Source organism: Calliopsis andreniformis, chromosome 9 (assembly GCF_051401765.1).
Source record: "Calliopsis andreniformis isolate RMS-2024a chromosome 9, iyCalAndr_principal, whole genome shotgun sequence".
Lineage (NCBI taxonomy): Eukaryota > Metazoa > Arthropoda > Insecta > Hymenoptera > Andrenidae > Calliopsis > Calliopsis andreniformis.
Window position 1 is genome coordinate 768,666 of NC_135070.1, and position 20,283 is coordinate 788,948.

The 20,283-nt window shown below is 39.6% G+C and overlaps 4 protein-coding genes across 5 annotated transcripts; 3 read left to right on the top strand and 1 right to left on the bottom strand.

Annotated features, from left to right (window-relative positions):
- Positions 1-239: 239 nt before the first annotated feature.
- LOC143183283 (uncharacterized) lies at positions 240-7,341 on the top strand. Its single transcript, XM_076384808.1, is given in 5 exon segments — positions 240-386; positions 420-448; positions 450-1,701; positions 2,212-5,407; positions 5,450-7,341. Coding segments are annotated over 5 exon segments (6,516 nt in total).
- Positions 1,711-2,205, top strand: LOC143184116 (uncharacterized; the record flags this gene model as incomplete). Its single annotated transcript, XM_076386122.1, has 1 exon — positions 1,711-2,205. A coding segment is annotated over exon 1 (495 nt), but the record flags the coding sequence as incomplete, so codon positions are not given.
- A 2,129-nt stretch (positions 7,342-9,470) lies between the features above and the next one.
- Positions 9,471-10,375, bottom strand: LOC143183676 (uncharacterized). 2 transcript variants are annotated; one of them, XM_076385344.1, is made up of 4 exons: positions 10,254-10,375; positions 10,154-10,191; positions 9,814-10,079; positions 9,471-9,741 (listed from the first exon to the last, which is right to left on the bottom strand). In XM_076385344.1, exons 1-4 carry the CDS (start codon positions 10,297-10,299, stop codon positions 9,633-9,635), a joined length of 459 nt encoding a protein of 152 aa, XP_076241459.1. In that variant the 5' UTR covers positions 10,300-10,375; the 3' UTR covers positions 9,471-9,632. The 2 variants fall into 2 exon arrangements, with proteins under 2 accessions (XP_076241459.1, XP_076241458.1); XM_076385343.1 differs by having other exon boundaries at positions 10,151-10,191.
- Positions 10,376-14,564: 4,189 nt separating this feature from the next.
- Positions 14,565-19,778, top strand: Conv (insulin like growth factor binding protein acid labile subunit convoluted). Its single transcript, XM_076384760.1, has 11 exons — positions 14,565-14,814; positions 15,718-16,005; positions 16,077-16,314; positions 16,380-16,626; positions 16,687-16,941; positions 17,032-17,348; positions 17,429-17,726; positions 17,806-18,286; positions 18,361-18,624; positions 18,695-18,923; positions 19,320-19,778. The coding sequence occupies exons 1-11, from the start codon at positions 14,565-14,567 to the stop codon at positions 19,654-19,656; spliced, it is 3,204 nt and encodes a 1,067-aa protein (XP_076240875.1). The 3' UTR covers positions 19,657-19,778.
- The last annotated feature ends 505 nt before the right edge of the window (positions 19,779-20,283 follow it).

Here is a 20,283-nt window from a genome sequence, read left to right on the forward strand (position 1 = left end):
CATCGTGGCTTCATTGACCAAGTCGTCCCTTTGATAACTCTAATCCCTGAGATGAATAGAAAGACACAACTATGGGCTTAGTTATCTAAAGGAGATTCATTAATTGTCTAAGTTTCAACATTTACAAATTCACATTGTTTCCTTCTTTTTCTTCAAAACTTGTTCCATTTTAAATAATCACTTATTAGAACCATTGTACTAATCTTCATTCTTGATGGTAGCAAGGTCCGTTGAGCTAAATGCATCCATGCCCGTTAGACCATGAACTCGATCCCCTCGCAACCCCGTTGAAACTCGTAGAGAAGCAGTGTAAAAATGGGCATGCCCGGCTGTTGCCTATCTACACAGCTTCGCGAATCCCCGCATCTCGTTGGTCGAGCCTGTACGTACACTCTCACGAGCGTCTTGCTCCGTTGTAGCTTGGTAGATGGTATGTGTATTACCATACTCTTGCCATGGCTGACCATAGACCGGCTCAGAAGTGGCCAAGACATTCGCCTCTCGACCGCGACCATGAGAGCACTCAACCCGCGACGCCCACAGCTAACGAGTACCTTTGGTGTCTCCCCTCGTTTCTTTCTCTGTTTTCTACTCGTGCTCTTCGCTGTTCACGATGGTCGAGCGCGTAGTGTGTCCGGTGAAAAGAAAGGGCTGGCCCAGTCCGAGGACAACCTTTCGGGAGTCGAGAATCAGAGAGGCGTTCAGCTAACTTCAAGTAAAACGGAAGATAGTGTATCCGAAGAAGTGCAGGGGAAGCTGTTGGCATCGAATGATGGCATTGATGAGAATATTAAGCCTGAGGAAGCGGGGAACATTCAGGGCAGAGTTTCGCAAGCAGAGGTCAAGGACCAGTTGAAGGAGGCTGCGGGAAACAATATCAAATACAGCTCAGTGCTCCTTGAGGGACTCAACAATGAAAAGGATGAAACGAAAGTGGTTGATGCTTCGAAGGCTCAGGTTGCTGAAAGTGTCAAAGCCGGGTCCAGTGCTGAAAGTGTCGAGGCGTTGAATCGAAAAGATGACGATACTATCGTGGTTAAAAAACGAAGGAGGAACGACGTGTCTGACATCAGCAAGTCTCAGGTTCATGACATTAAAGAAGTTCCGGTTGAACATGCAGAAGAAGCGAAGAACGAAGGAATTAGACGGTTCGATCTGCAAGTGGATACGGAAGATGCTGCCCCCTCTCAAGAGAATGGTGGTAATCTAGAAATTGATAACCCTGAAAGTATATCGTTGATAGGTGTTAGAGGAAGTATGAAAGAAGAACCGAAAACAGCTGTGAACGAACAAGATGAGCCTGTAAGAACTGTTGAGGAGAGTGATATCCAATACGTCGAAGAATCGAAGGAAGAAATTCCTAATTATTTTCGAAAATCAGTGGCAATTGACGAAGGCGATCAAAACAAGGACGAAGAATTTGATTCGTACGATGATTCAAGTACTAAAGAAGGCGTATCAAGCAAGAACAGACAGTACAGGTATGTACTCGACCCTAAGAACAAATCAAGGCGCCACATTTCCACTGTCTATTTGAATGCGGAGGAAAAGAAAATATCTGATGGAGAACAACAGTCAATCGTTGAGGGTCAGATAAAGAAACTAATATCGATTCGCGACGATGCCTTAGACGCTCAGAAAACGGACAAGCTGGACGAAACTAAGCTGCTGGGCTCAAAAGTGGAGGACAGATTGGATGAGGTCGCTTTTATGCAGAAGAACACTCAAAAAGAACGTAACAACAAGGTAAAAGACACTCAATTTTTTAGCTCTAGACAATTGATAAAGAATAATAACATTCTTGGCAAATGGCGAGCTCAAGCCATAGATCTTCAAGAGCAAATTAGAAATAGAACGTTCTTGACTCGTTTCAAGGAACAAGCAACCGAGATACTCCCAGAAATACCTAAATTTACGGAGAACCAGTTGCTGGCCACATTGGAACAAATCTTGCTTTCGAAGAAAGGAGAATTGAACGACTCTTATACGAGTAACGTAAAAAATCTAGGGTTGACTGACAATCAACTACGGATAATTAAATGTGCTGAGCAATTGGTTGCCGTGAGAGAGCGACAGTCTTTCGCCTCTAATCTCGTAGATTGTATTAGAGGATTAAACGCCTTTAATTGCATAAAGATCTTCGTTTGGCCTGTTCTAGTGGACAATCTCCCGACGTCCTTTACTCAGAATTTGGAAGAACTACCAATCGAGATAAACGTGTTTGACTTGTTTCAGGGTAACAAGCAAAAGACTGGCAGAGCTCAAAATTTTCAACATGTCACACTGATTCCGCCTGAAGCCGCGGTAAACAATATTCTACAGGATGTTTTGAAATCGTATCCCAAAGACGAGACGCTGGTGTCGTACATTGACCCCAATGACGGGACGCTGAAAAAGATTCTGACTACTAATCAGGTTTCTACTCTCCAAATGGGCGAAAAACTGTTGCCACAAGCACTACGCCTCGAGTACTCCGACAAAATGTTCTCCTGCGTTAGGCAATTGGAATACGTCAACTGCGTCAAGTATATCGCCTGGCCTATGATAAAGCAGTATTTCCCGACTCTCCCAGCGTTTCCAGATTATCCAAACTGGTATCCAGTCATCAATCCGAGTTATCCTATCGCTTCCTTCCCCAGTGTCTCAGGAAATGTTGATAAACTGCCTGAGGTAGTGGACGCAGCTCTCAGAACTAGTAAGCCTAAACCAGAGGCAACCATTATTCAAGTTCTTCAGGACACTTTGAAGGCACAATCTCAGATATCGACGTCTCCCTCTTATTTGATTCGCTCTACAAATGTTTACGACGCCTTGTTGCCTCTGGATCAACTGCTGTCTATTAATATGGCTGAACAATTAATTCCAGTTTCCTTGAGAGAGGAATTTGTACAAAAAACTGTTAAATGTATGAAGGAGTATAACTATCTGACTTGTATCAAGTACTCAACCTGGCCTACAGTCAGACAATTCGTACCCACTCTTCCAGATATATCCAATCTGCCTGATTTTCAAATTCCAGAATTGTCTGATATTGTTGATTACATTCCTAGTCTACCAAGCCTTGGAGACTTGAGTGATTATTGGCCGATTGGTGGACTTCCTTCCATTGCTGGAGAGGGAGCGAACATACTACCAACTTACATACTATTGAAGAGTCGCCCGGAGATTCTACATACCGTAAATGAACTAGAGGAACAGATAATGGATATTCTTCTAAAGGTACGAGAATCACATCAGGTGCCTCAAGAAATATCTCCATTTATCATAACAGGTAACTCGATTACATTTCCGATGTTCACAAAGAGACAGCTTGATATTTTGCGATTCGCCGAATGTCTTATACCACCTGTTGCACGGCCATCTTTGATCACCGAAGTCCTGGTCTATCTTCAGAGAAGCGATAATTTTATCGATTGTGCTAAGTATATAATATGGCCAACAGTCAAACAGTACATACCAGATTTCCCTAAATTTCCTGAATTAATTGACAAGAAAGGATTGACAGATTTGTACGTTCCTATTGAAAGCAAACAATCACGCAATGGGGCAGAGGGAAACGTTCAACAGATTCACCCAACGGATACCAGATTCGGGTTGATGTCTACTGAGAATCCAGAAATGAAAATCCTTACAATCCTTCGATCTGCTCAATCGCAATTGATCAGTCTAAATAGAACAAAAACCGTTCCAGAAGCTAAGAGTCAGGAGTTTCTTACATTTCTTACCGAAACACAGATGAATATCGCAAAATTGGTAGATAGTCTACTTCCCCAAAATGTTCGAAATAATTATATTAATAAGATGCTAGATTGTCTTCGCGTAAATGATTTCCTGAATTGTACCAGAAACGTCACTTGGCCTACATTAACGAACTTTGTCCCCTGGTTGAATACTTTTGACTCGATATTTCAGCCTATCGTTACTAACACGACTTCTTCACCTCCGCAACAAAATGCAACACAAGTGACTCCCGGTGACACGTCTCGTCCGTCACCGGACCAAAGTACAATGGCATCGACTTCTGGTGACGCGTTTCGTCTGCCACCGAACCAAAGTACAACCCCATCAACTTCCGTTGACACGACTCGTCCGCCACCGGACCGAAGTACAATCCCATCGACTTCCGCTGATACGTCTCTTCCGCCACAGCCACAAAATAAAACTCTATCGAATGTCGTCGTAGACTCCCGTCATCTCTCGGAGACTGATGTTAAGACTGGACAGCACGGAGATGCCACTGTGACCATAACCGACACCAGGTTCGTTCCAATCTTCACGGAGCATCCAGAGACTCTGATCTTTAACATCCTCCGATCGATTCAAGTACGGTCATATAATGTAAATAAAGTAAATACCATACCAAGCACGAAGAATCAAGAGCTCATCAATTTCCTCAATGGTCAACAAGTAGCTATCGTAAATCTGGTGGACAGCTTACTTCCTGAGAACATTCGAACTGAATATATCAACAAGATGATTGAATGTCTTCGTATAAACAACTTCTTGATATGTACCAGAAACGTCACTTGGCCAACGTTATCGCAATATTTCCCATGGTTACCTGATTTCCCAAATTTCGGTCCCATATTCAACCCTTCTAACAGTAGCCTATCCCCATCACCATCTAATGAAAATATGACTCAACCGAGTTCCAAATCAAAGTCTCGTCCTCTCTCAGAAACTGACGTCAAGACTGGACAACATGGAGATGCCACCGTGACTATAACCGATACCAGGTTTTTTCCAATTTTCAACGATTTACCTGAGACGGTAGTTTTGAACATTTTGAAAGCCATGCAGCTGTCCATTCCAAATTTTTCTGATTCCCCAGCGCCAACGAGACCTCAAGAGCTTTTGAGTTACCTAACGGAGCAACAGCTGCACATTGTGAACATTGCAGAGAGCTTATTACCCACCTCGGACCGACTGGAATTCATCACACGACTGATTCCTTGCTCTAGAGAAAACCCCTTCATACAGTGCACCAAGGACATAATTTGGCCGACCGTCGCTCAATTCAATCCGTGGTTGCCCAATTTTCCTAATTTTGGAAGCGTTCAAACTATGCCTAGGTTTCAAGTATTGGCTGAGAAGTCTCCAGTGCCTAATCTAGAGGAACAAATTTCTCAGGATAATTTGAGTCAGCGATCAGACCAGGTTCTGCTTGAGGAACTTGAACAGATAACAGAAAAATTCCCGATATTTTCAGGACTCGGTCAGTTGTTACAGTATCCTCCATTTGAAGGTATACTTCCACAGAAGTCAGATCAGCTTTCACAGCGCAATACTATTCCGCAGTTGCCAACCATTCCACAGTTTATCGGGTATTCGGACCTGAAGTTCTCCAACCCTCAACCTCTTCCTCAATCAGAAAACCAGCAAACGTCTTCGATTACGCCGTCAGTAGGTGAATCAGTCATTGCTTAGTAAACTTTAAAGTAATTGGAACTCTTCTTTACCCCTGCTCTGTTTACAGATAACGACGGTGCAGTACCCAGCTATGCAGGACAACCGCCGGGACTCCTCATAGACGTTTCGAACGAGAGAGTCCAGTTACCCGATAATGTGCAAGTAAAGATAGACTCAGCGAACTCAACAGTTTCTTCAGAGTCTAACAGCAGAAAACGCAGAAGCATTGATCTTTTGAATACTTATTACGAGACCGAGGAGGGATTCAATAGTTCAACATCCCCCTTCGATACGTTTCCCAATATTACGGAATCTGAATTCCTTCAACTCCTAATTAAAATTAAACAAAATGCAAGAATTACCAGCGAAATCTCTTTAGAAAAACAGTACTACGTCGATACTTTGAATTCTACAACTAGAAATTCTCTGACTGCTGATCAATATGAAATTTTGAAGGTTATTGAGGATTTGGATCAGGGCCTATCGAGCAAAGGGCTTGCTCAACAAGTTATTCAATGCATTCAGAGCCTCAGTTTCATCAGGTGCTTAGGCATTTTCATATGGCCGATGATAATCAACACTCTGCCTTCTCTGATCGGACTACCATCTCTTCCATCGCTTCCCTCGTTTCCCTCTATTCCAGGGTTGGGACTCTTTGGGCGCTCCCTTGAAATGGAGAATAAAGTACAGGAATACTTTGGTATGTCAGCTGCTGATTTCGAGAATGAACTGTTGACGCGAAAGAATTCGATCGAGCACTCCTTCCTCGAATGGTACAAGAAGCTAGTCGAGGACGAGTTCCAGACGGATTTAGGATTTTTGAAAATCAAAGGTTATGGAAACGGTGAGCTGGGAATCAGTCTCTCTGGAGTTAGAGAGGGCAGAGGCGCCAAGCTCAAAGACAACAAAAACCTTCCTAGTATATTAACGATTATTAGCGATATCATGGAAGAAGTGTTGGATCAGCGTCCAGAAGGAGAAAAGTCGAAGAAAGAAAAGGATAAAAAAGAAAGAAGCATAGATATCTCTCGAGAGTCCGATATACAATTTCTAAAGGACAGCGAAGAATACGTCGATATTAAGAGATCGATGGATGATGATGAAATCATTACCATGTTTCTGGATAAAATTAAGTCGAATGATTCGCAAGCAGACGACGAAAAGGGAAAGGATTTCGGTCTAGAAGATGCTTATAATGCCTTCGGAGATCTGTTTGGCACTCGACTGCACGGCCGACAGGCACACAAATCTCAAGATATCGATCATCAATATAGATCCTTAGAAGAAACTCCACAAGGAGAAAAAGAAGTGGATATCGTACCTTTAGCATCTCGGGAAAACTCGGACGATTTAAAAGTTTTACCTTTGAAAACCGAAGTTACATACGACCTGGAGAAAGAATCATCAACGGAGCAAGAGGAGAAGCAAAGAAAGAAACGAGCTAAACATTTGTACAAAGCCTTATTAGAGAAGCACCAAGAAAAATATTTAAAGGATTTTAGTACAAAGGAATTCGAAGATATCAATGACAATAAGGTCACGAATGAGCACAAAGAAAAGATTAAGAAGACCGGCCTGATCATTAAATTGCCACGTTTGGATGATAAAGCCACGCTGAAGAAAATGACAGGTACGATGCTGCACATAGGCAAGTCCATGAAAACGAAAATGACGCAAATGATGCCAGGGATCGGGCTGGTTGTATCCTTCTTAATTCAAATGGCTCTGGCTCACGCACGGGCGGCTGCCTCGATGGCTGGAATGCTGAGCAACATGGCTATAGGCTCTGCTATAATTGGTATGATTCGTGATACCTTCTTCGGATCGAATAAGCATCCACAGATTAAACACGTCTATGATAACAATAAAATTGGACCAGGCATCAGCTGGCCAACTTACGGATCCAGTCCTCATTACCGTCGCAGACAATAGACTGATCAAAACCTCCTGATAGACATCTTATGAATACATAGAATACACTACACGGTGCAACTTAAATTAACTATCGATTTTGTTGAAATAAATGTAATAGCTATAGGGATAAGACTAGATGACGGAATTTGGAAAAAGTATCGAATTTTTAGGGGATTTAGAAGTTGTACGTTTCCTTTGAGATGTTTCGAGCAAATTTGCGCCATGGATGCGATGATAAAACACTTTTAGATAATAGGAGGGTTCTAGGGTTAACGATAAAGGTTATACTCTTCTAGCATCGTAGTTAATGCACGGCACTTGATCCATTAAAAGTTAAGATTAAACACGATCGTTCTAGAGTTCATCATTTATTTTGTTAAAGGTTGAATAACAGCGAACGTTTATTGGGCTAGCTTTAATTTTCTTCCGTACGCGGTCGACGACGATCACCGGTGCTTTCCTCTCGATCATCTTGGTCACGAAAATCTGCGTACAGACTTTCATAGTAACACAGATCTCGAAGACTAGGTTTCAGCTAGGAACGAATAATTCCTATTCTGTTCACTTTGCGTTCATTATCCATACGTTAAGATGCACATGAGTTCTTGTTCGTTCCTATGGGATTTCTTGGTGACGGGTAACAGTTTTTTCATCACGCTATTCTATCGACCTTCCGTATAATCACTGTGTTCACCAATAAAAGACTATAATGTACGTGGAACATTGTAAGATCCTTAGCTCTTAAGACAGTCGACGATTCTCGTAAATTCCGCGTTTACGAAAATAAACGTTTGAAAGAATCCGTTATCTTCTTGTTTTTTTCGCTCAACCACCCTTCAATGCCTTTTCGTTTTTTTCTAGAGAACGTTCATTTTTCGGGATAAGCATCTCAAGATAGGTGAAAAGATAAGTATTTGTACTCCAAGTACTTGTTATTATATTCGAAAGGAAAAGAAAAAGAAAAATCTAAAGAATAGATGCTTATTGAATTCTGCGCCGCGCGCCGTATCGCGATCAAAATTGTTGCTGGCTGTGGCTTCAAGGACTCGGAGGAGCCTCCTGTGAAAGGTCAGGATTAAGATAAGCCAAGATTATTCTTAGTTTGCAATGTAGGTACCCCTGTACGCTTGCTCCTTTATTTATTCGGTTTTTTACAGCCTATACATGAGCAGATGTTGCATCTAAATATGCTAGGAGCGAAGTAAATCGCATACGAGATCACGTGATCGAACGTTGAACCCTTTGAGGATCGCAAGGTAGTCCAGCAAAAAAACAAAGTGCATTCTTGATGATTGAAATAGTAGACTTAATAACGCGATCGTTTATTTTAGTACCTCCTGCTCTGCCTTCGAGACCTCGATCTAACGATAATTTTAATTATCGCTATGTAGCATTATACAGTTGATTGCATTTGGCAGGATTCTATACAGGATGTTCAACGACAGGTGTCAGAAACTGTACGGAATAATTCTATATGCTAAAATAAGACAAAAATGAAGGTAAACGACATTGCGTTTCAGGTTTCGTTTCCGAGTTATTAACCTCTTAAGCATTATGGTTAAAATTTGGTACTTTTGCAAGAATTTATAATTTCACAAACCAACATAACTAACACAAATATTAAAATACACAACAATTTTTATAATTGTACATGTACATATATGTCACTGTAAAAAACCGAAAATTGGAAAATCCTACGTTTTACTAGTAAATCCTATCATTTTCCAAATAGAAGTGGTAAAACTCTGAAAAACCTTGTAAACGGTTCCATTTCGGGCTTCTAAAAAACTATTTCGGTAAGTGCTAAGATTTATCGGTAAAACCTAAGATTTACTAATTTTCAGACTTTGACAATAACACATATACGCAGTTCCTGCTATGGATTGACTTTGACTGTGATGTATATATGAATATACGATAGAACTTTTTGAGGGCTTAAAAGTTGAAAAAATGAGTAAAATATGTCTAATTCGGGACAGCCTCTATCTCTGATCTGGCTAATGCACGCCAGCAGTAAAAATTACACACCAGACGCACTTAGAATTTCTGACATTAGCTGTCGAATACTCTTGTATTACATTATTGAGAGCAGCAGCAGTGGAAGATTGAAAAAAAAGACACGTTTTATTTATAAATTTTGTAAATGATTTGCGGTGGAGAAACAGCATCTCTTTATTGTAGTATTTTATAAGTTTGTTTCCAGTAGATAATAAACTTGAACGTTAACGACATATCTTTTACAGCACAAATCTATTTTTTTTATTGTCAGTATAAATACAAAGACCTTTAAGGCGTTAACTTTAGTCACTTCAAGATAGCAGCAAGGGTAAAACCGAAGGCACTTCTTCTTTTTGATCAATCTTAACATCGTTTTCGTTTGACACTTCCACAGAATAAACTAAATCATTTAAGTAAAACCTGTGAAAATGAACTATAAGAAATAATTGTGTTCACATTTCAGTTAAAAGTAAATATTTTAATTTACGGTACCATTCGCCCGCGTGTTCGCAGTCAACATATTCCTTATCCGTACATATCCTCTCTCTTTGATCGAAGAGCGTGTTATTAGGACAGATCACAGGAAATCCTTTACCAGTATCGTCACAAACGTGAAAAATTCGGCAATCATAATCTGAATCCGCATACAATCCAATTAGTCTGCCTTCGCAGGAAAACCGAAAAGTCAGGTTGCCGAAGAGATCCAGGTCGCTGGTTTCTGTTGATAAATCCTCGTAAGTTTCCAAACGATGTCGATCCTGTTGAGTGAAATTCTTTAAAATTCAATCTGTTAAATAATTCTATTTTTTCAAAAAATGGAATTCCTTACAACGTAACCCAGAGTTGGTAACGCGATGACTGCGAACTTTTCTGCAAGAAAATAACGTTCAAACGCTCTTTTATCAAAGAAAATTCCATTAAGTTTTACTTACGGAATAGTAGGAGGAATTTCAATAACAATAAAACTTTCCATGCCATTATTAGAAATCTTGAACAAAATTCTACTGTATCTCTGCACCGATTTGATACTCAGCTGATGCAGCAGCTATCCTTGCTCTGACACTCTCGGTTTCTAAAACGCGTAGCCGGGAGAACTTATAGACCTTAATAACCGCGTAATTTCTCGAAAGACATGACGTTATTTCTTGTTATGACTTAAACGATGGTTAACCGGGATATCCGGTTATTTTGTTGAGACATCAAAAATGTTCACACTTATCTAAACCGAAATTGAAATACTATGTAAACGTAAAATGGTAAAAAATGGGTCAAAAGTTGATACAATCATTTGAGGACTACGAAGTGGGTAATTAAATCGACAAATGTTAAATTATAGATACATTTTTTCAGTTTAAATTATTTAAACGATATCATCGATTGAAAACTCGATGTAAATATTTGCAAGTACCAATAGATGTCACTGGCAGATGAAGAAGCCAGGTAACCGTGCTTAAACGACTTTCACCTGCGTCGACCAATAACAATCGCTGTTCTCAAGTCAACTTTCTTCTACTATGGCGCGCCTTTCAGGGATGTGTACAAATATAGAAAATTCGATAAAAATACATTATAAATTGTTTTCTGTAACATGTAATAACAAAATAGGTAGCACTGACATTCTTGTAACTGTTACTTAGCTAATACGTCAATAAAAAGAAATGTAGAAGTTGAAATCATCAAAGACCTGTACAGTAAGTTTGGATACGGCCCTGGAAGCCAGTGAACCAATCAAGCGCAACCATAAGGTCGTAGAGACATGCCTCGCTTAGAGTCAGAAAGTCGCGTGTCTACGAAAGGACAGCGCGTATCAACTGCCAATGAGAGAGGCCTCGCTTCTCAGACCGCCTTTCTCTTTAGCTCCAAGCCACTGTTCAGTTTTCACGGCATCCTCATCCAGGAACCACTGACAGAATGTCTTGAAGACAGAAATGCGGTGAAACGTTCCAGTGAACTCTTCTTTCCTCTTCTTCTCCTTTCTTCTGGTTCTGTCAAATTGCGCGCGCGTGCACAAGAACCACGGTCTTGGCGAATTACAAATATGTGATCAGAGGACGAAGGTGTCCTAAAAGCAATGATTGTCATCGTTCTTTCGGAATTGTTCCAGGCAAAGTGCAATATTAAGGTAATTTGATAGAAAGACTGATTCAGTTAGTGAGATCGGAAAGAGCATAAATCATTTGTAAGTAACTATGCTTTTTTGCACTCGTTCGATATAGGTAAATACATATGAACGATACACGTCCAATGTATTAATTAAATTTTAAACAGGACATTTTCCTGCACTTAAATCAGGTCCAGAATAGAAAATTTCGTCTTTGTCTGTAATTTGTATCTTGTGTTACTAAAATCAAGTTAATTAATGATTACGATCTAAAGTTGCTCGACAAACTCGACAAAAGTGTGTTCGTGTCGTACGTCGCTGTTCCACGTGTGTTGATGCGTCATCTGCTAGCTTCGGTGAGTGGAGATTTCAATGCGCGAATAGAAAGATTACCCACAATTTCGCTGGTAAACACATTGCCACTTTTCTGTGATTAAACACTTCACTTTTCTTATTTTCCTGCATCTATTATTCTCTATTTATGTATATAAATCACAAAACATAATAGTGATTTGCTTATAAACAGTTATTTCATTGACTTGAAATTAATAGTAGCAAAGTTTTGATCTTTCACTATCATATTTACTATCATATCCCGTTACGAGAAAAGTCAAACTTTTTGTAATCGTATCTGGAACGTAGTCACAACTGCAAGGACAACTGGTGAAATGAAAATATCCTTGGGCTCGGTTGACGTAGAGAATAAAAGAAACACTGCATCCCGATTTCATAAGATTATTTTTTGTCATTTAATATCCAAGAATAAGCAGAAATTATTAAGTGGAAGAACAGCACGAGTCAGCAATTGACATTATTCTAGATTCTTCAAGCTTTCCCTTGCCGCGCTATTTGTATACATCAACATTAATTGGTCTCAGAAAGTGGAGCGCGGTTTATTGTATTTTCTTCGCGCATTAGTTGCTTGCTTCGCGATTGGAGAACGGAAACAGCATTTTCTCACGAGCTCAGATTTCTTCTTAATTATTCCCGGGGCATCTCTTCGAATTAATGCAGACATCGTAACGTCCCCTCCATCGAATTGCACCTCGATAAGTTACTTTCCACACAGTTCCCGGATTTCTGCGGTGCCGCGGAACCAGAACGACCAGAAATATCGGATGTCAGATGTGATATTACGTCAACAGAACTGGTGCATGAAAATTTTTAATACAAGTCTCGACGTTAAAGTGATTCGGTTCATTGCTTACCATAGCAGCAACAAAGGTCGGCTCGAAATAAGTGAAAGGAACAAGTGTTTTCGTTTTACACGATTCTATCCGCATACTTCACGACCGTTCATCAACACTTCATTTTTCAATTCCCCTTAAATTACGCTAACCGGAACATTTGGCAGTGTGTTGCGCAACCACGGTAGAAAAATTCATGGAGCTTCCTAGAAAACAGTGTTTTATCCATGACAAGCGACGTATTTATAGTTGGCTGTCATGAAAGCTTTATATTATATTCGAAACGTTGCTTAAACCGGCAGCGAAACTAGATCATCGCGTTTTTCTTTCAACCTTCTCGTTGACTGAATTACTAGATTACTGAAACCGTAATAGGGCGTGCACGTTTGCCAGGTCAGTAAATTTCGCGAATTTTAAACGATTTAAATGTTTTTTTGTTAGAAATGGAACTATAGTAATCAATATTTTAGTCAATTACTGTTCTTCTATAACATACTTTTTTTCTTATAACTGTTTTAAGTAGTCCCTAAAAGACTTCCTTTCAAGGTTACTCAGATCGCCTTCGCGCATCATCAGTCTTTTAAAATGAAAATATTCGATTCGCAATCATCATTGGCCCACGCTTTTCTCTTGAGGATCCTTTTTATAGTAAACGTCTGCCCACAATCTAACGGTTAATCCAACAGCATTTTTGCAGACCTATTAAGTTCATCTGAAATAAAAAAAAATGTAGAAAGTAGACGCCATGTAATCTTCTAACGAAACATCATGTGTCAATTTCATTGAAAGTTTAAGAGATAGTTGCATTCTTGAAATATACTCCTTAGAAATTAAAAACGACACATGTGCCCATTCTATGTTTAACTGTTTCACTTTGCAAAGTTTCATCTAAATCGATGGAGATATTTCACAGACGTTCCCCATGAGAGAACAATCTCATTTGATCAAATTGATGCCCGCACGCAACCAGTTGTGCCATCATGAATCTCTATCACAGAGAACCCGCTAATCTAGAAGAAAGTATTTGCATTCGACCGCGTACCGCGAGAAGCGTTCATTTCACTTTCTGTCGGAACTCTGCCAACACGCAGTCCATCGACAGTTTCCTATTTTTCAACCGATTATCTTCTGATTCGTAACTTTCTACTCAATTATATCGCAGTATATTATAGATTTCCGTTTGGGATATAAAATTTATAAAAATGTAATTAATGTAATCACTACTTACCAAGAGGAGAGAAGATATATCTTTTATCGCAACGACCTCAAGGACGGTATTGTTAGCCGGAATCTTTGCTTAACCAGATACACGACAGGATAACAGTTTCTGCACGCAATTTCTCGTAACGTGGACACGCCGAGGAAGTAGCTGCAACGGGGTCATTCGTCTCTTTATGAGTTCTTTGTTTCTACTTGCTTCTCCTAATAGCCATAGCCAGCTCGCGAACAAATTGGTCGTCGGTACGCCCACAAAATTCTCATTCCAAAGACATATGATCCCAATGACTCGCCATTCGCGTGGAACATCGCCGAGGCAGGGCAGGTATAAGAAATAATTCATCGGAAGATTTTTGCCAAATATTCAGGGACTATTCCATCGATTCTATGTCGATCGCGGAAATCAGACGTCGAGCGACGAGTTTCAAAACACGGTGCGTCACGGTTTTTGAAAGGAAACTAGGAAAACGGAATGGAAACTTCGATTCGAGGGTCTTGTTTCGAATCGAGGGAAATTTTAATTGGTGCACCTATCTATAGGCATACGTTATCGAGCTGCGAATCTAACGTGGGGCCAACCGACCGCAGGGAAAACTTTCTCACGTTTCGCGATTACAACAGAAGTAGTGACTAATAAAAATCGTACGGGTTCGAGCGATTGTTCCCGGTTTGCGTTTTCATCGAGGGAACACGCAGGATGAGGCATTAATTGGAACGCCCCATTGTTTGTTGTGCAGATGATACTGTTCCCGTTATTATGGGCTTTGGTCCTGCCCGCCATGGGTGGTTACGTTCCACCTGGGCCACGGTTCAGATGTCCCAGGGAACCCAAGTACATCTACCCCTGCGTGTGTCTCCGTGGCAGCGACAGGGGACTCTATGTTCGCTGCGAGAACACCAATCTGGCCAGCCTGAGCTTGGCCTTCACGAATTTAGGCAATGAGGGCATGCCCATCGAGGAACTCGTTTTGTACAAATGTAATATAGGTGAGTGTTTATTAATCTCGATTGAGTAGATGTTTTTATAAAATTTCATGAATTACTCTGAACATACGAATGTAGGTTAAAAAAACATGCTACATTGGTCATAAAGTCAGTTTTAAGTAAAATGTTAGTTTTAATAAAAAATGTATTCCCTTATAATAATAACAATCTTCAACATTAATTTTAACATGAAGTCAATTAATATTTGCTACATGCCTATGAAAGTATGAAAATCGCACACAATCGCTACGTTCACATTAATTTGCGTAATACTATACCTAAAGGTACATTTGTAAGGGAAATTCTTTGGGAATGTTTTTCAATTATAACGCATAGTACATTGAATATTGATAGAGACATTTATTGTATATTTACAAATCTAGAATATCAGTTAAATGTGAAAAAAATATCATGGTATATTTTGTTCTTCTATTATACATATATGCGTGTACATACTTTAATTTCAGCTACATTTAACGCATTTATAATTTGTTTCTTTTAACGTGAGTTTAACCCACAACCGAATACCAATGTCAGCGATTTTGTTATGAAAAATGATTAATACTAATACTTATAGAAATACTTATAAAATATAGAAATAGCTACAGAAAGTTCACACTTTTTAAGTCTATTAGACTGTGGTTACAGTAGATGCGTTTTCTGATGAACTGATGTTCTCTGAACTCGTCTCGCTCATACGATAAACAGTTCGGACATATTCGTCAGAACACCAGTTCGTCAGAAAACGCATCCACTGTAACCGCAGCCTCGATCTCTGTAAATTATTCACAGATACAGTTATCTACTATCTTTATCAAAACTTCTAAAAAAATTTTCAAAATTAATTAGGTCAGTAAATTATAATCACTGATCTATTTATTATAACTTACAATTATTTTATTTAAGGGCGTTTTTATGGGCCGGCACTGTATCCTTTGGATATTCGAGTGCTTAAGTTCATCGACACACCATTGAGACTGATCGAAGAGCACAGCTTTCTGGGCGTGAACAGGACACTGCAAGAACTCTATGTAATAAACAGTACTTTAGAGAAGTTTCCACGGGAGGCGTTGCAAATCTTGGGAAACTTAAGTATTCTGACCATCGCCGGTCATCGAATTTCTACTCTACCAGTTGACAGCTTCACTGAGAGCGCTGCGGCCACAAAAATTGAGAAACTAGAGATTAGTAATGGTACTGGTTTAGCAAAAGATAGTTATCACGTCGATTAACATCTTTATCTGACAATCCGTCTCTTTTTTCAGGTACTCTGACATCTCTGCCTGTAGAGGCATTAGCGAATCTAAAAAAATTGAAGAGACTCGATCTCCACGATAACGAGATCAAAGAGCTTAAAAGAAACCAATTCAAAGGATTGAGGGACACGGAGTACCTGGATCTGTCCCACAATTTGATTAGTAAACTAGATGGATCTCATTTGGCTGATTTGACAAAAATGGGTTGGTGTAATATGTCTCACAACGCGATCTCAGATCTTAAAAGGTATTTAACATTTAGATAGATATCTGATGGGTCGTTTTATCGATATGTATTTTTATCACTCACAGGGGAACCTTCGCGAGAAACTCCTTGCTAAAAGTACTTAATTTGAGTCACAATAAAATTAGAAAGCTCGACTCGAATACTTTCCGTGGAATGCGTTTCTTAATAAGACTCTATTTGAGTGATAATCAGATCAACGACGTCGGTAGGGGCACCTTTGGGCCAGTTACAAGGATAGGCACCATCGACTTAGCCAGGAATTTCATAAAAAAGATCGATTACCAAATGTTCAATCAACTGCAATTCGCTGAGGTAAGAAATTTATACTTTACAAAAGAATTTCTTCACCTAATTATTTATTCTATTTCGTAGTTGCTAGATGTCTCTGAGAACTTCGTGACAGTCATAGAGAAGCTATCCTTTAAAGATATCTACCTGGCTAGGATTAACCTATCACGAAATGAAATCTCGAAAATAGAGCCGGGGGCATTCGAAAACTGCGTAAACATGACCATCCTGGACATGAGTCATAACAAGTTAGAAAATATTTCAAAATTCTCATTCGACAGCAATTCCTACGCCACCGAATTACAATTGAGCTACAATCAGTTCACCTCTCTAAATCAGGTACCGTTAAATTCTAACAATAAGTAAAACTACTAATCAATGTAGCAACTGGTAAGAATTTTATAACGAAACAGTCTTTAATGATTCTAGGTGCCACTTCATAACATGACTGGCTTGAAAGTCTTAAACGTTTCTCATAATCTGATACACTCGGTGCCTCGTCAGACGTTCCCAAAGTTGTACGAGCTCCATACGATCGATCTATCGCACAATAACCTGTCTGAGATTCACAACGCGATCTTTCAGACTCTTTTCAGCCTTCGGTTCTTGAACCTGTCGCACAATTCCCTGGAGAAAATAAAACCGTCGACTTTTGGACCGTTACCGACGCTCTTGGAGCTGGACATGAGCTACAATCAACTTAATGATATTGCTCGTGGCAGTCTGACTAGATTGCCAAGCTGCAGGTGATATAAAGTTACATGCGAAGTTGATTTTAGAAGAGGGATTTGAATTTTTAGCAAGAAAATGATGTATCGATTTGCAGGAGTTTGACAGTCAAGAATAACAAACTGACGAAGATCTTCCAGCTCCCTATTTCTCTAGCATCTCTAGATTTTTCTGAAAACTTGCTGGAGGAGATACCCACCACGGATGTGTGGCCGTCGATGAACGCCCTCCTTTCCCTAGACCTTTCGAGGAATCAGCTGGGTGATAATCTCAAACACGGGAGCTTCGAAAACCTGTTAACCTTGAGGACTTTGAACCTAGAGTCAAACAACATGACGAAGCCTCCTTGGGAAGCGCTTAGCACTCTTACCAGTTTGCAGTATCTCCATATGCAGGTTGAAAACACGACAAAATTTTTTTTACTATAATAACTGAATGCATCAAACAGTATATTAATTATAGTCAACAATTTAGGACAATCAACTGACTGAATTGGGAAAATCAGCATTTGGTCGTCTGCCAATAGTGTTTGAGTTGAATCTGGCTAGTAATCAAATTAGCAATGTGAGCAGTCGTGCTTTTGAGGGTCTGCTGCAACTCTTGACGTTAAATCTCACGAACAACAAGCTCAATCACATTCCGAATGGAGCGTTCCAGGGTCTCGTTTCTCTGAGAACGCTCGATCTTTCTCATAACAAATTAGAAAGGTTGGATAACAAAACCCACGGGCTGTTGGACGATTGCTTGTCTCTCGAGAGGCTCAACCTGAGTCACAACAAAATCTCCTTTGTCACTAAAAAAACTTTCCCCAATGATCCATGGATTCCTTATAGATTGAAGCAGATTGATCTTTCGTACAATACTATGCCAGTATTAAACTTTGAATTTACCATTGGAGCAAAGAAAGTTGAGTTTTTGAATATCAGTCATAATAATATCAACGAAGTTCGAAAATGTGAGCAAAGATCCTTTTTAAAATTATAACTCCATATTATTCATTTTGATTGATTTTGAAATTTATTTTTTTAGATGTAATAGGAAATCTCACGGCAATACGGACATTGGATCTCTCTTATAATGATATTAGTGATCTGTCTGAGCCAGATATTTTTGATCTACCGATAAATTTGACTAATTTGTATTTGAATCATAACCATCTAACTCATATACCATTGCACAAAATCCTTCCATTGCCACACTTAAAGGTTCTTGATGTGGAATCCAATGAAATAGGGGTGTTCAATGATATGTACATGAAACTCATACAAAATGGCACAAGAGTCCAATATTCTGGTAAAAAATAATTGTAATAAAATCTAGTATCTGAAAAAAGAGCAGCATGCAATCAAAATATGGTTTTTAGGCAATCCATTGCACTGTGATTGTTACGTGCGACCCCTAAAGAGGTGGTTAAGTACTTACACTGAGTTACCAAAGGAATGGTCCAATGTCACCTGTGCGACTCCAAATTTCCTCGAGAATAAACCCCTATCAGAGGTCACGGAGGATTTGATGGGATGCGGAGAGCGTGACGTCAAAGAATATCCTGAATTCGATATCACGCCAGACGTAAAATATCGCACTATAGAATAGTGAGTAATTATTTTGTAACTTCCTCTGTACATATTTCCTATTTGTAATTTGCTTTAAAGAATTGCATCAATTGAAAACCTCATACCAAAAACAGCCCTGCTCAAATTATATGATTTCTTGAACAAAAATAAATTCTAGTGGTCCAAAACGAGAGTGATAACATAATGAGACCTATGCCATCAAAAATGCAATATGTATACTATAATGAATATTTTGTTAAAAAAAATAGTAATTAATTGAACAAGAATTAAAGATGCTATAGTATCTTTTGTGCTCTTCTAGAAAAAGACAAAAATTGAAAAGAGCCGTTTTTGTTATGAACTCTTCAATTATAGCTGAAATTTCAAACAGAATCGTTAATACCATTTCTTCACATCCTAACAAATATTTTCCAGCAACGAGGATGACAAGAGCTGGAAAGCAACATGGTACGTGACTTCAAGGGAGGACATCGGCGATTTCTACATAATAGTACGAGAATCCGGAAGTAGCAAATCAGCAATCGAGAAAGATCTCGTTTATAGTGAACGTTCGTTCAAGATTCAGGACCTACAGGAGTCCAGAACAAAATACGAATTATGTGTTTTAGCGAGGGACTCGGAAGGAAATGTAAAGCACTTCCGAAGTTCTCAGTGTCAGATTCTAACTCAAAGCGCGTACGATTCGTCGCCAAGATTCACAGGATCCGTGCTCCTAATGTTAATTGCCGTATCCTTCGGTATTGTAGCGTGAAGGAAGAAGAAAATATCGTTATTGTGGAAAATCTCTGCTATTTGATGACGCTGCAGGCTTCTTAGATCCCACAATTATCTGTGTAAATAACGACGCGATCGTAATCGATGTCACACGGCAGATTGCGGTACAAATCCTATCGTTACCAGTTACGAATTCGCGAGGACGTTGAACGTCGTGTATTTATTTTTGTAAAATATACGCTAATGAATTCCTGATATGTAGTCCACTTTTTGCTATGCAGAGACTTATCATCAGGCAGGTGCTTGATCGATCAACGTACAGATCGATACAGACTGGAATACAATCGCTGGAAACACGTGACGGCAACGATAGTCCTTTTTCTATCCAATGGATACAAAGGACAGGATAGTTGATATATAAAATTTTCAAGGACTGTATCTCAGTCTGTAAGAATCTTAACAGGCATGTAATCGCTGGTTGCTGGGAGGTACTGAAAGATTGATCGATAGGATTCATGGTAACTGGCAGAAGAAGGGGAACAATTCGACATCGTTAGGTGTCTAGGAAGGTCGAGACGATTAGCGGACAATTTGTCTTAATAACTCCGGCCAGCTAATCCCACGAGCCTAATTCCTCCGCAACACGTTGTCCCGTCGTTAATAA

Bases quoted from the DNA above. Each gene is read 5' to 3' on its own strand.
- LOC143183676 (XM_076385343.1), bottom strand. From the start codon at position 10,299: ATGGCATGGAAAGTTTTATTGTTATTGAAATTCCTCCTACTATTCC. The intron at 10,080-10,150 runs GTAAGGAATTCC...TTCACTCAACAG, and splicing joins TACCAACTCTGGGTTACGTT to GATCGACATCGTTTGGAAAC. The intron at 9,742-9,813 runs GTACCGTAAATT...TCATTTTCACAG, and splicing joins TGCGAACACGCGGGCGAATG to GTTTTACTTAAATGATTTAG.
- Conv (XM_076384760.1), top strand. From the start codon at position 14,565: ATGATACTGTTCCCGTTATTATGGGCTTTGGTCCTGCCCGCCATGGGT. The intron at 14,815-15,717 runs GTGAGTGTTTAT...ATTTTATTTAAG, and splicing joins TTTGTACAAATGTAATATAG to GGCGTTTTTATGGGCCGGCA. The intron at 18,625-18,694 runs GTAAAAAATAAT...TATGGTTTTTAG, and splicing joins CACAAGAGTCCAATATTCTG to GCAATCCATTGCACTGTGAT.